Raw genomic sequence first — 24,200 nt, 5'->3', positions numbered from 1 at the left:
CAAAATTATGGGATCAATAATAATTGATCGTAGTTAGCGTCTTTCAATTTTTGACAAAACTTAAAATATATTTTTTAATTGGAAAACATTTATAGAAACTTATTTTTTTAAACAGTATTTTGAAATAAATAAATCTCAAGACAAAAATTATGTAACATTTTTTAATTTAACAATAAAATTAAAGGTTTCTTAGACTTATTTTAAGAACAATTGTAACTCGGATTTTTTATATTGTTTTCAGGTTGTTTTCGTTATACGTTTTTTGATAATTCAAGGTTCGATTTAAAGGGCGCATTCAAACTTTAGATGTCATTGTAATAGATGGAAAACTCAACATTATATAAAACACTGTCAAAACTATGGGGTTGATATTTTTAAAAAAGTCGCAAGAATTTGGCGATAAAATTCGAAGAAAGTTAACATTTTTTACGTCATAACTTCTTTTTTTTGGTCCATTTGATTTGAGAGTTCTTAGTGTTATATAATAATAGTGTTTTTGAGTATATTCTAGCCTTGAGCTATATGAGCTAAGAGTTTTAATAAAACAAGTCAACCTTAAATTGAAAAGAGTTCTGGTCCTGGATTGTCAAATGTAAATATTTGTTCCCAAACCTGCGATTTTAAACTTCATTTTTAAACGCAAACCGTTTGACAGTTTACCCTGAAAAGGGTAATATTTTTCAAGTTTGGCGTATGTACGTAAAATTAAAATTTACATTCATGGATTTGACAGTTGGCTCTCCTCCCATTTCATGGTTAAATCCATTAAACATTGGAACTTGCCTAAAGGACAATATGTCTGGTTATCATGTTGAAAAAAGAGTGTCATATTTTATACATTTTCATTCTTAAAAATCAGCTCCTCATATCAATAGAGAAGTTGTACTTTGTATGTAATTGATTTTCCTTTTGAATCTAGAAATCTGTTTTGAAAAGAAGGCGTTAATATGCAAGCAAAACTTTAAATTGTTTAACGTATATCGAAACAGTGTTACCAAAATAAAACCAAAAACATTTCCAGGTTCATGGCTGAAATTAAGTTTTTGAAAGATTCGCCTAAGGTTATGCAAATAAAAATGTTGTAATACTTAAAACGGTTATTTTAAATCTATTTAGAAAGAACTGGAATATTTAATTTTACAATTTTGAAACAATTTAGTATATTCGCTGTGATCATGAGCCCGAGGAAGTATATGAAGGGATGTGGGAATTCACAAAAACTGTCAAAATGTAATTGTCATATTATTAATAAAGAAATTGAATGACAAAAAAATAACTGGCAATTACATTCTAATACTTCAAGTGAAACATTTCATCTGGTCATCAAAACCAAAGTTTCATGTTCATCCTATATTGGTAAATATCCTAAAATCATATTGATGAATGATTTCATCACATTTACGAAATGTATAATATTGATGAAGTCAATTATCACATTTTTAATTCACATTTAGTTTATCATATTGCAACTGATTTCTCCGTAGATTGAAAATTTGGGGTAATTTACATTATTAAATTGACGAATGAATTCATCATATTTATAAAAAAATTAACATTCATAATATAGATGAAAGCTTTTTATGGAAATAAGATTATCAAATTTACGAATATATTGATATGTTTTTGACTAATATTCAGAATATTGAAACTCAATATTTCCATTAGTAATTTATTTTTATTAAGATCAACCTATTTACCAATATACGAGTATTCACATTTAATTAATCATATTGACGAAAGAACTCGTCCTATTTTGTATTAATTTCTTGACATTTGTCATATTTATGAAAGCAATCATAATAGTAAGGTTTCATTCATCATATTAGAAAATATATTTATTATATTGATAAACGCATTTTTCTTCAAATGAAAGGTGGTTAAATTTTAAGGGCTGATGTTGAATGTGAACTATACCTAAAAAAATAGTGTATCAATTTTCGAAAAAAATCATCTTTAGTGATGGGGATCATTTTCACTACAGTGAATTCGTCAATGAGCATGATTTCCCCATTTGGGTGAATGATACCCCAAGAGTGGTTGTCGAAAAAACAATGCACCCACATAAAGTGACTGTCTGGTGCGGGCTTGTGGAATGAGACGATGAGGCCAGTCAGGCAGTTGCTGCGAATTGTGTTGGCTATAAGGAACTTTTTAGTGGCCAAATTTCAATATTTGGATGTGGACCATATGTGGTTTAAACAGGTCGATCCCACTCGCAACAAAGGTAACGAAACAATGGCTCTTTTGCTTGACAAATTCAATGGCGGTGGTATCTCACGTGGTGGCGATGTCAATTGTTTGGTAAGATCATGTGATTTGACACCGATTTCAAAGGAAAGGTGTACGTCGCGTCGTCGGTAAGCCAGCAGCAAACCATAAAAGCAAGAAATAATTCGGCACAGTAACGACATAAAACCTGAATTATGCCTCTGCTTCATTAAAAATTTGGACCATTGGTTGGAAGTGTGCCGCCGAGATCGTGGCAGCTATTTGGCCGATATTCTGTTGTATACATAATAAAACCATACCAATAATATGATAATAAAAAAAGATACTGGGATGCGACCCACACTGATAACTTCCCATCCCGTCTGTCGATTTGCTTAAAATGTTGTCTTATCAAATTTGGGTACTATTTTTTGTAGATTTTATTTTATTATGAAAAAACGGACTGTTGGATTTTTATAAAACATTTACTGAATATAAAAAGTAATATTTTCTTTGAAATAAAATAAGTTTTAAGACAATAATTTAAATTTTTCAAAAGCTATTTATGTAAGTCAAAAGTAAATTTTTACCTAGTTTAAGTACTGTTTCTTTTTAGGTTTTTATTTTTTTATAAAAAAAAAACTTTCAATTCGGTTTTTCTCAAAATTGTATGGAATGTTAAACAAAATTTCTTATAAGACAAAATAAGTTTGAAGCCAATGTCTCACATTTTTGAAAAGATATTTAAGTCAAAAACAATTTTTACCAACTTTTATTAATTTTGTTTTAGGTTTTTATTTTTTGTAAAAAAAAATGTCCATTCATTTCTCAAATTTTGTCCTAATTATAAAAACAATATTTTTTTATAAGTAAAAATTAGTAAGAAGCTATCATCTCAAATATTTGAAAAGATATTTGAGTCGAAAATCAGTTTTTAACAACTTTTGTTAAATTTTTTTGTAAAAAAAACTGTCGATTCGATTTTTCTCAATATTTTTCAGAATGTTGGCAACTGTATTTTTTGAAAGATGAAAGTAGTTTAAAGCCAATATCTCAAAGTTTTGAAAAGATATTAGAGTCGAAAATCAATTTTTACCAACTTTTATACATTTTTTTTTTGGGTTTTTATTTTTTGTGAAAAAAACTGTCAATTCGATTTTTGTCAATATTTTTCAGAATGTTGAAACCAATATTTCTTATAAGATAAAATAAGATTGAAGCCGTAATCTCAAGTTTTTGAAAAGATATTTGAGTCGAAATCCAATTTTTACCTACTTTGGGTAATGTTTTTTTCAGGTTTTTATTTTTTGTAAAAAAAACTGTCACTTTTGACTTTTCTTAAAATTGTATAACATGTCAAAAACATTATCATTCGTTGTACAAAATTATTTCGGAGATGAAATCATATTTAGTCGTCAAAATGTTCACCTTTTTTTAAGCTGGTATGGTAAAAAAACGACCCACGCAATTGTCATGAGAGCCCTTTCTGCATCTTTCTGCATTATTACCTGTATAACAAAATTTATTTGAAGTCGTTATTTTTTTCAATTCTTGAGCTATGGACGACAAAAAAAAACGTCGCGAACGTATGTACACACGCACGCAGAGACATTTCTCCAAAAATCTTTTGTTTCGACTATGGGAAGTTAAAAATACAATAATTTCTCAAATAAATTGTATATTATTCAAAAACCACATCAGGTCTTAAATTTTAGCCACCCTTTGTATGAAATTCTTCTTCAACACAAACGTTTCTGTAAGCAATTGATCCACAATCATTTTTAACAATACTAACTTCTTACACTTTTTGCAAACGATTGGTAGCAGATTGCTAAATATAGTTTTTTCTAAAACCCTAAATAAGTTTCATTGTTGCAGTTAACGTTTGAAAATCTCATTATGAAGACTTTGAAGTCGAGTAGCTCAAAAACTATTATTTGAAACAACTACAACAGTAAATTTTTAAAAAAACAAAAATTGGATCACTCCTTCAACCTGAAAAGTGATTACAACCTCCTTGATTCTACTGTTTGCTAGAAATATACCCTATCTTTAATAGTTACTACATCTTGAAATTTAAAAGTATCTAGACCAAATCTGTATAGACCTTCCTCTAACCCTCAAGACTTCCCTTTTAATTACTATATAAACCACTTTAAGTCTCTAGACCTCTTTCTAAATTTAAAGAAATCCCTTTAAGTCTCTAGCCCCAATATATAAGTTTGAGTTTAATTCTAAATGCTTGGAACCTGACCTGTAGTTCAAGAACTGCAGCGACTTTTGAATTGTTAACATTCAACTCACTGTTTAGACTTAAGACAACTTAAAATAAATAAATTGAAAGACACAACAGTCCGTTGTTATCTAAGGCCCAATAACTTACAATCCTCACCCATTCATGTATGCGAGTCATCTCAGGTATGGAGAATTGGAGAGGACCTACAGTTTTATGCCGAATCCAAACGTCTAATTTAAGAAAGCTTAAAATTGGCAATATTTTCAAAAGAATTCTAGTTCAGAAACTTTTGAACCTATTAAGTCTTTCCATAAATAATAATTAGTATCTTATGGCAACTTGTTTATTTGTGTACATGCAACAGATTAAAAACTTAGAAAATGAAAATAAGTACATTTTTGTAAATATGGATCTCATAAATTTTCTTAACCTATACATACTTATATTTTTACAACATAAAATAAATTATAAATACAATTAAAATAATATTTTTGGTTTAAAATAACACGTATCGCCGAGCCACCAATTTTCGATATCATCATAAAATTGTACTTTTTCACTTGCAGCTGGTGCATTTAATTTCATACACAAATCACAAAATGGTGATCGTGAAGTTAATCGATAAAATTTACGCCACCAAAAATAACGTCCATATTCTTTGGGATGCTGGTCAAGGTAGATAAGATAATCGGCCAATTCTTTGACATTTCGAAATTTTTCTGCATCAATATACGAATGAGGTGGTGCAATTTTTGAATAATCTGCTCCTCCAAAAACAACAGGAACTATTTGTCGATTAAGAGCATTGTAAAATTTCTCAGTTACATAATCAAGGCACAGTGAATTTTCGAAGGCGAAGTAAAATTTATAATCCGTATCGAGCATTCTATCACATCTTGATGAGTTGTGGGGGCATCTGAAAGAAGAAAAATTAATGAAGTTAATGTAAAGTTGTCATTATAGCCTTGAAATTTAGTAAAGAATACAAGAATGGTGGAATGACAGAACATTTATAGAAGAAAACTGTCAAGTTATTACTTTCAATGTGCAGTATTCATTTTAAAAATGGCGTCAAATGTCACAGCAATTGAAGTGCGACATGTGACAGTTTGTAAAGAATCAGAACCAATTACATATAAAAATAGCGTCCACATTGAAAGTAGTGCGACAGGAGACAGTTCTTCCAATTATTAAAATGACGTCAAATCTCAAAGTAATAGAAGTTCGAAAGATGTCAGTTCGCGAGAAACCATAATCAAATTCAGCCAACACATTCTTTGACAAACAAAAACAATGGTGTGCTGATTTTATCAGACGGCTGCTCTCCAACTCACCTTAGACTTCCATAAAAAAGCCGGCAAAATAAAGTCCATAGCATATAAACAAGTTGCTATCACCTGAATCAACACCTTGAGGTTCGCACAAATAAAACAAAACAAAACCCTACCTTATCGACGAAGTTAATCTTTTTAAAGCTCATTAATTACTTTTGCCAACAGCCATAAATAAATGTCAAACAATTATCATTATCTTTATCAATAATAGAAAACTTAAAATATATGGCACACAAATAAAATAGAACAGAATTTTGTGAAAATTACTCACTTTAAAGGTCCGCACGCACCATACACGTCAACATTAACATATCTTTGCAGACTTTTGGTCAATTCTTCTCGCTGTGACAAAGTCTCACAGTGTGAAACAAACCAGGCTGCAAATTTCGTCTTCCCAGCTATCACTGCATTCAATTCTTTGTCATCAGTCAATTCCATCGATTCAACTTTCCGCCATATTGGATTTGCAGCTGGAGCCACAATCAGTCCGGTCTCGATGTCCTCGAAGAACATATAAGGCCACACGATATCCGAATCCAGTCTATATGTCATGGTGAGGTTGTAGAACCGCTGCTCGTTGCCAAGAATATGCTTAGTCTCACCGGGCGGTTCCATTAGGGCAAAAACATAGCGCTGTTCCGGACTGCGACGTTTCGGCACCGGTTGAAGAAATGGAAAATGTTCAGCTACATGGAAGACAATAGCATCGAACATCTCTATGGCGGGCAGGAAATCATGATTGTTGGTCAGAGCACAATTGGTCACCGGACAACGCTGATCTCGGAAGTAGTCCGGGCTCAATGTATCGCCGGGAAGTTTCCATCGACGGTCTCCGAAGAAGGCATTCCACAGCAATATGGTTCGAGGTCCGCTCTGATTGGACTTTACAACTTTATGATTTCGGTTGTAGGCTTTCAGAAGTTCGTACTGATTTATTGCCGGTTGAAGGCGTATCATATGAACAATGAACAGAAGTCCCCCTCCCAGAATCAATAGGATCAGGAGAAAATTGCACAGTCTACCTCTAAGTCGAATGGACATTATATCACTAATGTTCGAAACAGCACCGTTCGAGTTGTCGTTATCGTTAGCTGCGAGTAATCTCTCCGAACTCATTTTCAAACTAAAAATGTTTTCCAGCTGAGTAAGGTTTATCGAATGCAAACGATAAAGGTTTTTGAGTTCTTATCTGGTTGGGCATTTTGATAGCATGGTATGGCGGCTTGGTTTTGTTTGCATTTTTCGTGTAGTTATCACTTGTATTGACTTAGCTTCATGAGCACCTGAAAGTGAGACAAGCAGACCCATTAGATTCGTTAATTTTACCGGTGAAAGAAACATAAAATGTTAACAGGTAGGTAAAGTTGATATAGGTGGAGATGTGAAATAATTTCTGCAAAGGTACAAATACAATAAAAGATTTTTATTTTAACAGTACGGGAAGTAGGGTTGAGAATAAGGAAAGAGATTTCACTGCTCGTCGAAGGACACAGCCTTAATGGAATTTTAAACTTTGTTCGTATTATATTAAAGAGTGTGAATCTGAAAATTTAGTTAATAAGTTAATTTTGTTTATGTATACTTAACTCGATTTAATCAGTTCATTCAATCATTCGGCTTATTCAGCTCATTTGGTTAGTTCAATGAATTCAGTCCATTTGATTCATTCGTTCAGTCAGTCAGTTCATTTAGTAAAATAACTTAATTTCGTTTATGCACTTCACTCGGTTTATTCAGTTCTCTCATTTCGTTAATTTAATTCATTAGATCCCTACAGCTAATTAAGTTTATTTGGTTAATTAAGTTAATTTAGTTTTTTCAGTTCATTAGGTTATTTAAAGCGATTTTGTTGAATCAATTCATTCAGTTTCTTCAGTAAATAAAGTTAATTAAGTTCAATCGGTTTATTTTGTTCATTTGGTTTTTGTTTTCGGAATAATCAGTTCATTTATTTAAGCTCATTCAGTTTGTTCATTTGAGTCAAGTCGTAAGACTCATTCAATTCATTCAGTTTGTTAAGTCAATTTATTAACTTTTCATAAGAAGTTATTGTAATCAGTCCAATTTGTCAAATTGAAAATTTTGACATTCTCGACGTTTCAAAGTCCTTGGAGTCGAAATAAAATATTTTTAGAGAGATATCTGTTAATGCGTGTGTACGTACATTCGTACGTCCGTACGTTCTGGAAGTTTTTTCGTAGTCCAGAGAACCAGTAAAGATATTGACTTTAAATAATGTTGTTATTCATATAAAAATGTAGAAAGATGCAGAAAGGACTCTGAACAAAATTCAATGTCTGCTTTTTTTTACCAAAGCAATTTAAAAAAGATGAAAATTTTGGTTAAACCAAAATATCTCACGAACCAATAACGCTAAAGACGCTAAATTGCATTGTAACGTGGCACCACCCTTGATTAATTTTCGGAAAAACTCCAATTAACTTTTTTTATAAATTATTAAAATCTGAAAGAAAATAATTGTGACCTCGAAAATCTTACGAGCAAAAATTGATTTGATCCCTAAAACAATTTCATGGAACAAGGAATAAAGCTTTTGAAATTTGGTAAAATTTTGTTAAGAATAGAAGCGACAGTTTAAAAAAAATTAAAAACTTAAAGTTGGTAAAAATTGATTTTCTCTCAAAAATCTTTCAAAAAATTTGAGATATTGGCTAGAAATTAATTTTATCTTATAAAACATATTGTTTCAAATATTTAGCAAGATTTCGAAAAAAATCAAATTGACATTTTTTTACAAAAATAAAAACCTAAACAAAACATTACTAAAAGTTGAAAACAATTGTTTTTAGAGTGAAATGTCTTTTAAAAAATTTAAGATTATGGCTTCATCTTATATGAAATATTCTTTTCAATATTCGGTTAAATTTTGATGAAAATCGAATTGACATTTTTTTTTATAAAAAATAAGAAAACAATACTTAAACTTCGTAAAAATTTAATTCCGACTCAAACATCTTTTCACAAATTAAAAATATTAACTTTGAGCTTAGTTTATATCACAGAAAATGTTGTTTTCATTATTCAGTAATTTTTTTTATAAAAATCCAACAGTCAGTTTTTTCATAAAAAAAATAAAATCTACAAAAAAGTACCTAAATGCTCCTAAAATTGTTAAAAATTGATTTTGAAATGAAATTATTTCAGCATATGGAAAACATAATTGGTAATTTTTAAATTGTTTAGAATAATAAAACTGAAAACTTAACTAATAAAACACGAAAACCTACAAACCTTTTTAGCAAGACTTTTCGACAGACGGGATGAAAAGTTATCAGTGTGGGTCGCATGCCAGCCTCTTTTTTAATTTGATTCAATAGTTTAAAAAGTTAATTAAATCTTTCCAGTTATTTAAATTCATTCAGTTCGTTGTGTTTGTTAAGTCAATTCTGTTATTTCACTTAATTTGGTTCCTTGAGTAAAATAAACTAATTCACTTGAGGCAGTTCATTTTTAAAACAATTCATTTGTTTTATGTAATTTACTCGGTTAAATAGTCCATTTAGTTCCTTTATGTAGTTTTGTTCTCTCCGTTATTTAAGTCCATTTAGTTTGTTTATTTTAGTCCAGTCATTCGGCTTCTTCACTTTATTTGGTTCATTTCATAAATTCAGTTCATTTAATTCATTCAGTTCAGGCAGCTTTTTTGGTGTTATTATTTTCATTACCTTTCATTTTCATTCACTTCATTTATTGAAATAAGTTAACTTTTGGGTGTCTTCAATTCATAAAATCAATCAAGTTGATTCAGTTAAGTCAAATCATTTGACACATTCAGTTCATTTAGCAATTCAATAAATTCAGGTCATTTTGGTGAATTTAGTTCATTCAGTGAATTGATTCATTCAGTTCTTTTAGTGGATTTGGTTTATTCAGTTGATTCTGTTCATTAAATTCATTCAGTTATTCGATTTAGTCAGTCTTTCCGTGAGTTAGTTACAAATGAATCAGGATTTTTACGTTTCAGAAAACTTTTAAACTTATATAAGGGCTCCTAAGCTCACAATTTAACGAATGGTCTATGCTGTGTGGACGAGACATTATATAGTAATTAGAAGGTGCAGTATATTTCAGAGCTAATGGATGACATTTATAAATTTAATGTGTAAGTAAACCTCCAATTAACCGTTATAAATGTAGGTATTTTTGGAATTAACATTAATTTTCTCAGCTATTACTCCCTTCCAAAGTTGAAGTGTGTGAAATTGTATAACCTTTACCAGTAGGTATTGTTGCTGAAGTCACATTTCTCTCATTCATCATCAAAAATGTTGCATGTTTTTTTTTTTTGATTTCGTGACATAGGATTATTAACTCACAACAATTCCTTAACTGTTGCACATAGCCTAAAGTTTAACATAAAATCGTAACCATTAATTCCAATGTAGACTCAGTAGTGCCTGTAGTAAGAGCAGAATAATTTGCCTATAAAACAGCAATTACATAATTATTATACAAAATATAGAGAAAAAAATATACTCATTCACAAAATTTAGGTGAGGTGTGTTTATATTTTGTTGGTTTATTTTATGTTGCAGTTTGGTATCAAGAAGAAAAACCATGAGCATTTGTAAGGTTTTATTATCAGAAGTCTACTGGGAAGGTACTTTACCTAAGTTTATTTAATTTTCAATGTCATCGATATAGAAAGAAAGAGTGTCGTAGGTTAACCCTCATGTCAAACACTCCAGCTCAATTGAATAGTTTGTTCAGTTCATTCGTCCATTCGGCTTTTTCATTATTAAGTTCATTCAATGCTTTCAGATTATTTGTTACTTTAGTTTAGTGAGTACATTTCAGTTCATCCAATTTGATAATTTTATTCATTACGTCCCTTCAGTAAATGATGTTCATTAATTTATATAGTTCGTTCAATTTATTCAGCCGTTCAGTTCATTAAGTCTATGCGGTCAATACAATTCATTTGGTTCAATTGAATAGTAATATAGAATACACATTTTTTTTAAACAAATAAAAAGGTGTCCCAAAATATTTTGTAGATTAGATAGATAGGTTTTAATTGCTCGTCTTTAATAATTTACATTGTTTACAAAAATCAAAAAAAAACATGGCATTTTGCCGTATGCCTAGTTGACAAAACATTAATAGTTTATTTTATAACCAAACGTTGTTAAAGACACAACAAATAAAATGTGCAATTCCCTTGGAATTTACTAAAATTTCAGAAGATTATGCCTCTGTGATATTCTTGGGTTCCATAATTTTCGAAAAAAATAATAATAATAATACTATAAAAACATTTTAAATTTTTTTTAACGTTATAGTCTAATGTAATGATCCAGAGTGTAACTTTTCAAACTTATGTATGTGATATAAGAGTAATTCTTGGAAGTTGGGTTCATTTCCTTTTTTTTAACTTTTGCAGTGTGTTAATAAGTAAATGTAATTAATTTGCATAATTTACTACATTAGCTTGGCAGTGTTTTCTGCCATTTTGTAGAACAATTATCTGATAGTGTTAGCTTTAGCTTCCGTTTAGCCTTGACTTATTTTTTTAAATCACGAACACCTCTAGTTTTTTTTCTTGCATGTTAAAAGAATAATTCGAAAATTTCATTAGAATATTAAAATTCTGTTGATGTCACTATGTACATATAAGATATCAAGAGGACTTGGAATTTTTATCTAAACTTATTTAACTTCATCTAATTTGGTGCCTCACGAAAGGAAGTTGCACTTTTAACTTGCGACATAAGGGAACTACATAATATGGAAAATATTGCAATCGTACAAAAATACAAACTCAAGATTTTATTTAGATATCATATTAGTATTTATCGAAAATAAAACATGTGTCTGGCCATTTCGTCCGTCTCTCTGTCCTCGCCCTTACGGCCTTAACCAGTGGGTCAATTTAGTTCAAATTTAAAAATTAGTGTTATAAAATGAATAATGGTTTGTTTACATTTATTGAGACTTAACATTTTAGTAGTACCAATGAAAAATCGAAAATTCGAATTTTATCAAAAACGCCCAATAGATTTTTATGTTTATATTTTTAACTTTCCTTAGGAAGTTATTTTTTTCAGTTCGATTTGTATCTAAATCAAAGAAAAATTTTGAGAAATACCAAAGTAACTGGTATTTAACAGAATGTTTAAAAAAATCAAACTATTAGTTTTTTTATATAATATAAGAATCTTTAAAAATATTACGCATAATTCATAAAAACTGATTTTCGATTAGAATTTTTCGAGAATAGATAAAGATTGTTTAATTGATTGATTTCGAAATTACTGTATTTCATGCAAAATTATGTTATTAACGTAAGATAATGTTCCTTAAAAATCCAATTTGTATTCTCTTTTATAAAAAATTAATACTTTTAAATTAATAACTTTCGACATAAAATTTCGGGAACTAAAGCAAATATTGAAATCAAATTATCATATGCGTTTTTTTGTTTTTATACTTTCTAAGGACTTTATGAACTAATACAAATCTTATTAACTTCCCATAGGAAGTTATTGTAATGGGTCCTATTTGTCAAATTGAAAATGTTTGACATTTTTAGACGTTTCAAGGTCCCTAGAGTCGAAATAAAAGATTTTAAGAAAGACGTCTAAATATCTTACGAACCAAAAACGATAGAGACTTGAATTAAATTTTATATAGTATATTGAAACGTGATATCAAAGAAGTATATTTTTTTGAAAAAAATCCATCTAACGGTTTTTTTTATAAATCAAAAATAACTGAAAAAAAAATGTGTGACCTCCAAAATTTTACGACTAAAATACGATTTCATCTCCAAAACAATTTTGTGCTACGAAGAATAATGCTTTTGACATCTGATAAAATTTTGAGAAAAATCAAATTGACAGTTTTTTTTTCCAAAAAATAAAATATCTCAATAACTCAAATATCTTTTCAAAACTTTGAGATATTGGCTTTAATTTACTTTAATCTTTTCAAAAATTCTTCTTATCAACATTCAGTTAAAGTTTGAAAAAAATCGAATTGACAGTTTTTTTACAAAAAATTAAAAACCGAACAAAAAATTAACAAAAGTTGGTAAAAAATGATTTTCGACTCAAATATCTTTTCAAAACTTTGAGATAATAGCTTCTAGTAAATTTTTACTTACAAAAAATATTGTTTTCAACATTAGGATACATTTTGAAAAAAACCGAATAGACAGTTTTTCTTACAAAAAATAAAAACCTAAAAAAAAGTTGGTAAAAATTTATTTTCGACTCAATACCTTTTCAAAACTTTGAGATATTGGCTTTAAAATATTTTAATCTTTCAAAAAGTATTGTTGTTAACATTCAGTAAAGTTTTGAGAAAAATCGGTTGAGAAAAATCGGAAAAATCGGCTTATTTCAGCTTCTAAGAAATATTGTTTTCAACATTTTGAAAAATGTTGAGAAAAATCGAATTGACAGCTTTTTTACAATAAATAAAAACCTAAAAAAATGTATAAAAGTTGGTAAAAATTGATTTTCGACTTAAATATCTCTTCAAAAATTTTAAATCTTGGCTTCAAACTAATTTTATCTTATAAGAAATTTTGTTTTCAGCATTTGATAAAATTTTTAAAAAATTCGAATTGACAGTTTTTTTACAAAAAATAAAACTCTAAAAAAAAAATACTAAAACTTGGTAAAAATTTACTTTTGGCTCAAATAGCTTTTCAAAAATTAAAAATATTAGCTTCAAACTTATTTTATTTCACAGAAAATATTGTTTTAAAAATTCAGTAATTTTTATATAAAAATCCAACAGTCCGTTTTTTCACAAAAATAAAATCTACAAAAAATAGTACGCAAATTTATTTAAAATTGATACGGACAAATTTTTAAGCAAGACAAATCGACAGACGGGATGGGAAGTTATCAGTGTGGGTCGCATCCCAGCCTCTTTTTTGTTTTTGGAACAAACTCTTATATTTTATTAATAATATTTCATGAACAAAAGTGTCTTATTTGTTTTTTTTTTGTATATAATATTTTGTTCAAAATTCGATATCTCAAAAATTAGTTCTTAACTCAAAAAGAAATTCAGATTTAGAAAATATGTAAGAACATAATATTTCTAAAAACAAATTAACACAATTTGACTGCAATGTCTTGTGCAATATGTGCCTTTGAAAAAGTCGTATATCTTCCTCAAAAACGGCTAAATTTTCCAAATATGATTTGAAAAAAAAAACACGAGAAAATGTATACTTTAATGCAGCCCCTCTTTGTCATACCATCCGTTATACTTAATTTTTAGATTGCAACTTTTTTAAACAACATAAGCTGAAATAACATTAAAATAAACACCAATTTTGTTTTTACATTGAAAATTCTATTTTTTCGCTTAAAAAAGAGATTTTCGACAAAATGTATTTAATGGCAAAAATAAGATTAAAAAAAAAGGCTGGGATGCTAATCACACTGATAACTTCTTATCCTGTCTGTCGATTTATCTTGCTTAAAAGATTTGTAGGTTTTCGTGATTAGTTAAAAAAGTTTTCAAATGAATTATTCTAAAAAATTTAAAAATTAATAACAATATTTTGCATATGATGAAATAGTTTGATCTCAAAATCTCTTTTTGGTAACGATATTTTATAGTTGTTAACCACTTTTTACCAATTTTAGTAGCATTTCTTTTAAAGAAACTGGCAATTCGATTTTTTTCAAAAATGGTACTAAATTTTGACAACAATATTTTTTAATTAAATAAAATTAGTTTAAAGATTATGTCTCAAATGTTATTTGCGTCGAAAATTTTTACTAACTTTTAAACATTTTTTTTTACTTTTTATTTTTGTAAGAAAATTGTCAATTTGATTTTGCTCAAAATTTTACCGAATGCTGAAAACACTATTTTTTATAAAATAAAAGAAGAAGTTGGAGGAAATTCAATTTTGAGTAGTTTTTTTTAGGTTTTTATTTTTTATAAAAAAAACGTCTATTCGATTTTTCTCAAAGTTTTACCAGATGTAAAAAATGTTATTTTTGGTTGCACAAAATTGTTTTGGAGATAAAATCATTTTTTATTCGTAAAATTTTCGAGGTGACAAATTTTGTTTCAGTATTTTTGATTTATAAAAAAAAACTGTTCATCCGATTTTTTTTCAAAAAATATACCTACTTGTTTGGTATCACGTTGCAATTATATACAATTTAATTGATTTCCATTCCTGACAACATTATAAGCACACTTGAATGGTTGAGAATTGTAAGTCACTAGGCCCTAGTTCTCAACGAACTGTTGCGTCACCCAATTCATTCATTCAATTGATGTCTCTAGCGTTTTTGATTCGTGAGAGATTTAGGATTGGCAAACATTTTCTCTTCTGGTTCATGAGCTATTGCCTTCCAAATAAAACGTTGCATACGTACGGGCGTACGGACGTGCAGACGTACGAACGTACGAACGTACCTTCACACGCACGCACAGACATCTTTCTAAAAAATCTTTTATTTCGACTCTAGGGACCTTGAAACGTCGAGAAATGTCAAAATTTTCAATTTGACAAATCGGACCCATTACAATAAGTTCTTATGGGAAGTTAATAAGCCCTGTATTATAAAAAATCAGGGAAAGTTAAGATATTATCTTAACAATATTCTGAACTTCCAAAATCATTAGGGATACCATAGACAAAGTATAAGAAAAAGAAATAATTTTTCACCGCTGAATTGGCTAAAGAAATGTTGGGAAAAATTAAACTTTTCGAAAGTTACCAAACAAATATTTATTTTTTTTAAGAGTGCGTTGTTTTACTTGTAAGAATACTTTCAAAATAGGTATTTTAATTGAAAATATGTTTCAAGCATCATTTAAAAAAACAATCGCGCTACAAAACTACTATAATGAAACATTAAAAAATTAAAATTTTTAAAAACAACATTTATATTCATAGTAGCTCTATTTAAAAACATGTGTTTATAACATTTTAACGACATTTAAAAAATATTTCGAAAAACTTTGCAACAAAAACTTCTTCATTTTCCACAAATAACCTCAAATAAAAATGCTATGACAAATACGAAAAAGGCTAAATTCATTGAAAAATTGATATTTATTCATTCACCAAGCCCTTTTTACAATATTTATACCTAGAACGCCCTTCACAGTTTTTTCATCAGAAATTAAAAATGTGTGTGTATGTTTACTCATCATTTCGTAAAGTAATACTCGAGAATGATTTCATAATCCACCCCACAGATGGTTTTATATTTATTGACAGCTGAATTATGGTTAACAGATGAAGTTGTAAATTTTCATTAGTTTTGTTTACGTTTTAACAATGTGCTAAAAGTTGCTACCGCAAAGATTTCTCAAAACAACAATAAATCAGATTTGCACTTTTCCTGACCAGTGGTGGAATTATTTGCATTTAAAGTACATGCATGGGACACAAATACTCAAATATTTCAAGTTACTTTGCCTAATGACTTTTGCTTATAGTTTTTGTATTTCTACATAATTTTCACCCTTATTAAATTACAGCTTAAAACACCCTTGCAAAGTAATTATAAACTTTTTTAAGTGCAACTTGCAATCATGTCACCCTTGCGTCTGGGATATTAATTTCCAATATTGATTTATAATTTTAACATTCGTACTCAAAAGGACAATTCCTTCAATTCAATTAATATAAAAGTAAATTTTACACGCATTCCATTCATTAAAAAGGGCTTATTGCAAACTTACTTTAAAGTTGAATTACACGAAGACTACAAATGCAAGCAAAATGCAAATAAAAAAGACATTTTTCTAATCTTATCTTATCTTACATTAGATAAAGTGCATTCAACACAATATCGAAGGTACTTTTATTTCATGAGTCAGCCTTTTTAGTTTTTATTGCAAATCTAGCTTGGTTAGGGGCTTTAGACGTAGAGACTTAAGACGTATGATATTTGTCGATTGTAAATAGATACAAATGCACATAAAAGGCTATATTTTTAAAAGTCATTTTGCTTCTTTTAAAATTGCAATGTGCCTCTGTTTGTTTAATAAATTGAACAATTATTTTCATTCATCTCGTATTAACTTAATCATTCTCATGTTATAAAATGATATCATTTTTTTCATCTATTAAATACTTCAAAATTAACATATACAGATTATAGAATTACTTTGAACTTCTAAGTGCATATGTTAAGTGCAGTGTTAAGAGATTGTGAGAAAAATATCTTTTCTTATGGGATAAACTATAAAACAGAGAGAATTTTAATTAATATTAGGTTAAAGCTAGGATTGTACGACTGTCTGTCTTTACTTGGCCGTAGAAACTTAAAATTAAGGTCGATTGAGTTTTGGACTTGTGAGTTAAGGTGTAAGGCAGATTAGTGTTTAACGTGTTTTAACTTGGATTTAGGAATGTATCGAAAATGGTTGTCGGACTAAGAATGTTGACATTTTTCAAAGTTACAGAATCTTAAAAAAACATCAAACAGTTGAATTTTGTGTACGTCTTTAAAAATGGAACGAAAGTATTTGACAATTAAAATATTTCATGACCAAAGAATCATATAACCTCAAAATTAATTGTATGCATACAAAAATGACGTTTTTGAATTAATGAGACAGTGTTTTTGCAATAAAGTATGATCTTAAAAAGTAGTTCTAAATGTTAGTAAAGTTCATTTTCTACTCAAATACCTTTGCAACAATAAAATATATTGACTATAAACTAATATAAACATTTAAATAGTATTGCTTTTAACATCAATTAAAATTTTTTTAATAAACAAGAATTTACAAAAACAACTGCAAATTTGTAAAACCTGATGTTCGATTCGAATATTTTCGAGATTAGTATTGACTTCAAAATTATTTAATTCTATACCTACAAAATGTTATTATTTACACAAAACTTTAAAAAAAGTTGCTAAATTTAATAAAAAGTGGAATTCCCCTAAAAATGTCTCGAACAAAAACAGATATTGAAATCAAACTAATTTTATCACATGCAAAGTATTGTTGCTAACTTTTAGTTTCTTAGAAAATTTTTACAAAACATGAAAACCTACATAAACAAAAACTTATAGGAATTGATTTTCGGCTGAAATATTACGAGAACAATGAAATATATGAACATTATAAACATTTAAGAAAATCGTGAGATGGACGGTAAATGGAAAGTTAGCACAGTCTAAATATCATGTATTAATTAAGTATATTGTGGTTAATGAGGACAAAACCAAGTATATGCTATCACCAAAAATGACACTGAACAACGACGTCTTTCACAAAACGCCAACATGAAAAGCTATAACTTTGGGGTAGTTAAGGACTTTGTCTAACTAGGCACCGCTATAAACACAGTCAACGACACCAGCGCTGAAATCAAACGAAGAATAACCCTTGTAAATCGCTGCGTCTTTGGGCTTAGAAGGTAATTAAGAAGTAAAGTCCTCTCTCGAGCATCTTAAATCACCATCTATAAGACACTCACCATCCCGGTTCTCATTTATGGTGCTGAGGCCTGGACCCTGTCAAAGAAAGATGAGAGCGTCTTAGGATGCTTTGGCATGATGGAGAATGGAAGAGAAGATATAACGACGGACTAAACGGGCTGTACAGCGACATTGACCTACTTAGCAGAATTAAAGTCCAACGGCTCAGATGGCTAAGTCATGCAGAGCGAATGGACATCAACGCTCCAGCCCGAAAGGTCTTCGAATCCAATCCCGACGGACGGCGGCGCAGTAGAGTAAGACGGCGACTCAGGTGGCGCACCCAGGTGTGAGAGTACCTCAACCAACTTGGCGTGCGAAACTGGAGACATCTAGCTAGTGACCGAGCTGGCTGGAGACGCATGTTGGTTGAGGCCCCGGTCCGCACACGACTGTAGCGCCACCTTAAGTTAGTAAGTAAGTAATTAAGTATTACCTACGTATTTTTTTCTAACATACAATTTTCGAAATTTTAGGAAAAGTTAGACTTTTTTAAATGAAATTCAGATGTTACGCATACCAAAAAACTTTCTAAAACAAAGTGAAACATTGAAAACTACATAATTCAAAGGTTTTTTTTTAGAAATGACATTTAAATTTTTTAAAAATGAATTTATTCATATAGATACTATTTTTAAACGGACTCTTTGGACAAATGAGCAAGTCTTTAAGTTTTTGTTATTTTTTCCTCTAATTTGTCATTTATAAGCCAAGGTTTTTAACTTAAAATTTTTTAACTTCCAAGAAAAGTTGGATATACTTCTGTATGGTTTCTTAATTTAATATAATACATTTTGAGCTTTTTCTAAGAAAAATCCATTTGTAGTAAAATTTACATCATAATCAGAAAGTGAAATTGAAAGACATAACCTCGACTTTTAAAGTCTATCACATTAATGGTGCAAAAGACCTACAAATTGATGATATTGATCGACTGCACAGTTTTAAACAAGTCAAAAAAGATTAAGGAAAACGCATTCAAATTGTTTTTGTTTAAAAAAGCAATTTTTCTACCTTTTATAGGAAAAAATAAAGTGAAGAAGTAGTAAAACTAAACTGTTGTTAACATTAAACTTATAATATTTATATTTACTTACACTCTGAACTCACACTAAATATTTGTATACTTAAAAACCATATTTAAATGAGTAACCATTGCAATTAATGCAATGTTTAGCTTGTTTAAAGAAAAACAAATTATTGTTATTATTACTTGATTTACAATATAAGTATTTAAATTGTTAATTACTCATAAACTACATTTAATAAGTTAATTAAAACTTTCTGATTCATTAACCAGCTGCATCATATCATACAATGTTCATGCACCTGTTAACGTGACTCAATTTTATAAAATTCATAGCTTCAATTGAAAATACAAAAAATACAACATCACGGCTAGGTTCCATAAACTTGTTCTTATACTTTATTTATGATGTTTTAGGAAGACATTTCATGAAGAAAATAACACAGTATGATTTAAAAAGTAAAATAAAACCAATATCAAAAAAAAGGTTAATTAATTTACAATACAAAAATTTGCTTTGAAAGTGACCCATCGTAAATTGTAACTATGATTTATAATAGCAACGCAGAGGAACACATTTATCTCGAGATTTTCATCAAACATAATATTTCGATGGTAGAGAAGTAAAAAAAAATGGATCTGGCGATTCAGTTTACGTTGGGCTGTCCTTGCCCCTACCGACTAAACAATTGGGTCGATTAAGTTCAAACATGAAACTAAGGTTCTGAGCAGATTTGATCTAGGTGTTTTATTAGTTTTTAAGATCAGTATTAGTCCCCATAAAATTATTTAGAAAATTTGAATTTTCTCAAAAAAGACCCGATAAATTTTTATAAAAAATTTTAATATTGGATCTTAACTTGGCATTGCTCCAGAAAGATACTTCGCATAGAACCTGGTTTTTGTTTTTTAAATTTTCTTAGCGATTATAAAACGATTTTAATATTTTTTCTTTTTTTTCTGAAGAAGCTCTTATAGTTTATAAATATTATGTGATGATTAAAATATACATTTTGTTTGTGGATTCTTAAAAGTTAAATTATTTCTCTAATATACGATGCCTCAAAACATTTTGGTTAATATTTTTAACGAAATTCAAATTCCCAAAACATAAAAAAAATTAAAAATTGTATATACACAAAATTAGTTAAAAAAACAACCCTAATGATTTTCGAAGTAAAAAAACAGTTACAAATAATTCCAGAAATTAAATGGCAAAATGAAATATACTTATTTTGCGGATGTATTTTAAGATAAAAAAAATCGATACCATTTTTAAGCACAAACTTTTGGACACAGGAACATAATTTAATAATTTGTTATCCTATTAAGAAAAAGATTGTTGTTAATTTGTAAGTATGATTAACGGTATAATGTGGAGAATTAATTAATTAATTAATTAATTAATTAAATTAAATCAAAGTCCAGAGCCTAGTTTGTTCACGAGATATTTGAGACCAACCAAAATATAAATTTTTAACTTTAGGAAGTTATTGTAATGGGTCCGATTTGTCAAATTGAAAATTTTGATATTTCTCGACTTTTCAAGGTACCTAGAGTCGAAATAAAAGATTTTTAGAAAGATGTCTGTGCAAGCGTGTGTACGTACGTTCGTAGGTCCGTACGTCTGTATGTTTGTTGTCCATAGCTCAAGAACCAGAAGATATATCCACATCAATTAAATTTTGTTATTTAGATAATTTGCAGAAAGGGCTCTCAAGAAAATTGTGTGGGTTTATTTTACCATAGCAGTTTAAAAAAAAAGGTGAAAATTTTGGTTAAACCTAATAATCTAACGAACCAAACACGCTACAGACTTGCATTAAATTTTATATTATATATTGCAACTTGATACAAAACAAACATATTTTTGAGAAAAAAAATATAGCTAACTTTTTTTCGAATAAAAAATGATTTTATCTCTAAAACAAATTTTTGCATCGAAAAATAATTTTTTTGATATCAAGTAAGATTTTGAGATATATCGAATTGACATTTTGTTTATAAAAAATAAAAACCTAAAAAAAACATTACTTAAAGTTGGTAAAAATTGATTTTCGACTCAAATATCTTTTAAAAATGTGAGATTATGGCTTCCAACTAACTTTAACTTATAAGAAATATTGTTTTCAAAATTAGGACAAATTTTGAGAAAAATCGAATTGATAATTTTGTTTTACAAAAAAAAAATCTAAAAATAAAACTAATAAAACTTGGTAAAAATTGGCTTTCGACACAAATATCTTTTCAAAACTTGAGATATTGGCTTCAAACAACTATTATCTTAAAAAATATATTTTTTTAACATTCAGTAAAATTTTGAAAAAAATCGAATTGATAGTTTTTTATGCAAAAAATTAAAAACCTAAAAATAAATTAACAAAAATTTGTAGACGTAAATATATTTTCAAAACTTTGAGATTATGGCTTCGAATTAATTTTCCCTTATAAGAAATATTGTTTTCAACATTAGGACAAATTTTGAGAAAAATCTAATTGACAGTTTTTTTTACAAAAAAATAAATAAATAACTAAAAAAAAAAACAATACTAAAACTTGGTAAAAAATTACTTTACTTTTACAAGACAAATCGACAGACGGGATGGGTTGCATCCCAACCTCTTTTTTAAAAGTTTATTTTTTGAAATTTCTTTCTACAAGTTTCAAAAATACAATAAGAAATATGAACTAAAAACTTATTTTCGGCTCAAGACTTTGAAAAAAAAAAATAAGATATTATACTTCAAATAATTGAAAACTAAGAGCTGTGTTTTTGACACTCGTTAAATTTAGAAACAAAGCTTTTTAGAAACAAAGTAATTACAACAATTCTAGGTACATATTACAAACTTAATTTGTTATACTGCAAAAATCTCTACAGCGAATTGATTTAATTCCAATTTTTATATTAAAAAAATATTTTAGTTGATACATTTATAATAACTACTAATGACGTACAAAGGATTTTTACGTGTGTTGTTTTTTAGTTAAATGAAAAGTGAAAACAATTTTATTAAAATTTGGAAAATAATTGAATACAATAAATAAATTTTTCAATTTAAAAAAAATTGTATTTACTCTTTACAAAAACAATTTACTAGATACATTCAAAATTTAAAGTCAATCTGATGAAAATATACGGAATTATGAATGCGAACAACCTTCAAAATACAGCATTAAGATAAATGCGTTTGGAATTGTGAGTAAAAAATATCATGATTAATTTGAAATACCTTCCTTAAAACTATAATTAAATTAAATTAAAAGTTTTTCCCGAACATAGAAACGATTTTTCGAAAATACCAAGTATGGCCAATACCCTCAAAAGAAACTATATAACATATAAGCTAAGCAATAGCCCATTCTGCTGTAGACGATTTGTAACAACAATTTCAAAAAACAAATGTTTCATTTGCCTTTTTTGTTTTCGTTAATTGCGTAAATCAGATCTATTCAACAAAATGTATTGGAAAAACATTATCCACGATTCATGATTAACAGACTTGTGCGCTTTTCTTACTGTGATCTAGAAAGGTGAGAAAAATTCATTGCACCCACGATCGTGAAGCTGTTTAATTTATTATAAATAAACTTAAAATGAGTTTTGCTATAATGAAATCTTTCCAATAAATAGAAAATTATAAGTGTGGTTTGTATCCTAGCCTCTTTAATATTTCTTTTTTATTTTGATTATTTATTTATCTTTCAAAACAGATATTTTAGGATTCCTAAATAAACCAAAAGGTAAACACAAAATTTGTATTATCAGTAACCTCAACATATCTCAAACACTCATGTTAATAGATATTGTTTTTATAAACAAATACAAACCTCAGTCAAGGAGAAACCCATAATCCAATATCATAGATTCCATTCTTCAATACCGAATTCAATGTAAGCCCATTACCAACCCATTTCAAACACTCAAGTCTTGAAAACTTTTAGTTACTAATTTGTTTAATATTGCTCTGTTATTTGTTTTTTTTTTAGCCACACTTCAATTAATTATTAATTTGTTGTTTTCTTTTTATCAACTAATATTTTATTGGAAACAAAACAGAGGTGTATTTTTTAAAAATCATTTTTCGCGCCAAACCTTAGGTTATAACTTTTAGAAACAAATTGATCTGAGAGCTAAAAAGTGCGACTCTCTATACTTTTCACGTACCTAATTACACAAGCAACATTTTTCAAAACATTTGTATAACATCATACTCATTATTTATATCCCCAAAGTACACACATTAACCGTTACAAGTTTATAACATATAAGTAACTGAAAGTGAATTCAAATTAAAATTAATACAAAAGGCACAAACAATCCGATATGGTCAATGGTCAAATGAGAACTACCAACTATACGACGACGATTCACGATACAAACAATTCGAAAACTTTGTATAGCAGGAACACAATAAATCTCTCATGACACAGTACAGACATAACGCCAGCGCAAAGAATACAACATTTTTAATTCCAAACAATAATAACGCCTGGTCTGCGAAAATTGTAATTAGCGGAAAAGGGAGTCTATTCAACACAACCTGGAAGCTCTAGAAAATATTTTATAAAAAACTGATATCTTCAATGAAGATAAATTTAGATTGACAGACTTAGGTATGGAATGATGGAGTATGCTAGCCAGCGTTGCCGTTCAATACATTTCAAGATGGAATATTATTTTTAAAATAACGATACTTAAAAAAATATCAAACGAGTTTTTAAAATTTTGCTTACAAAAATTTTAAATTTTGAAAATGATTTAAAAAAAATGTTTTCATAAGCTAGAAGAACAAAAATGTTTTAAAAACATGTTAAAAGGGGTTTTTGAATAAGGCCGGGTAGATGTTGAAATGGAATAAACTAAGCTGTGTGTGAGGTATTACCAAAATTATTTTTTATTTGAAAGGCGCATGTATGTCATTAAGTGTCGAAAATTACATCATTCA

General features: G+C 28.4%; 1 protein-coding gene across 2 annotated transcripts; it reads right to left on the bottom strand.

The window, feature by feature from the left end:
* Nucleotides 1-4,771: 4,771 nt before the first annotated feature.
* Nucleotides 4,772-23,629, bottom strand: LOC129946491 (alpha-(1,3)-fucosyltransferase C). Of its 2 annotated transcripts, none has more exons than XM_056056707.1 (3): nt 23,083-23,629; nt 6,050-7,061; nt 4,772-5,360 (listed from the first exon to the last, which is right to left on the bottom strand). In XM_056056707.1, the coding sequence occupies exons 2-3, from the start codon at nt 6,892-6,894 to the stop codon at nt 4,922-4,924; spliced, it is 1,284 nt and encodes a 427-aa protein (XP_055912682.1). In that variant the 5' UTR covers nt 6,895-7,061; nt 23,083-23,629; the 3' UTR covers nt 4,772-4,921. The 2 variants fall into 2 exon arrangements, with proteins under 2 accessions (XP_055912682.1, XP_055912683.1); XM_056056708.1 differs by having other exon boundaries at nt 23,420-23,629.
* Between the last annotated feature and the right edge of the window lie 571 nt (nt 23,630-24,200).

This window comes from Eupeodes corollae, chromosome 2 (genome assembly GCF_945859685.1).
Source record: "Eupeodes corollae chromosome 2, idEupCoro1.1, whole genome shotgun sequence".
Taxonomy (NCBI): Eukaryota; Metazoa; Arthropoda; class Insecta; order Diptera; family Syrphidae; genus Eupeodes; species Eupeodes corollae.
This window is presented reverse-complemented; position numbering and strand designations above follow the sequence as displayed.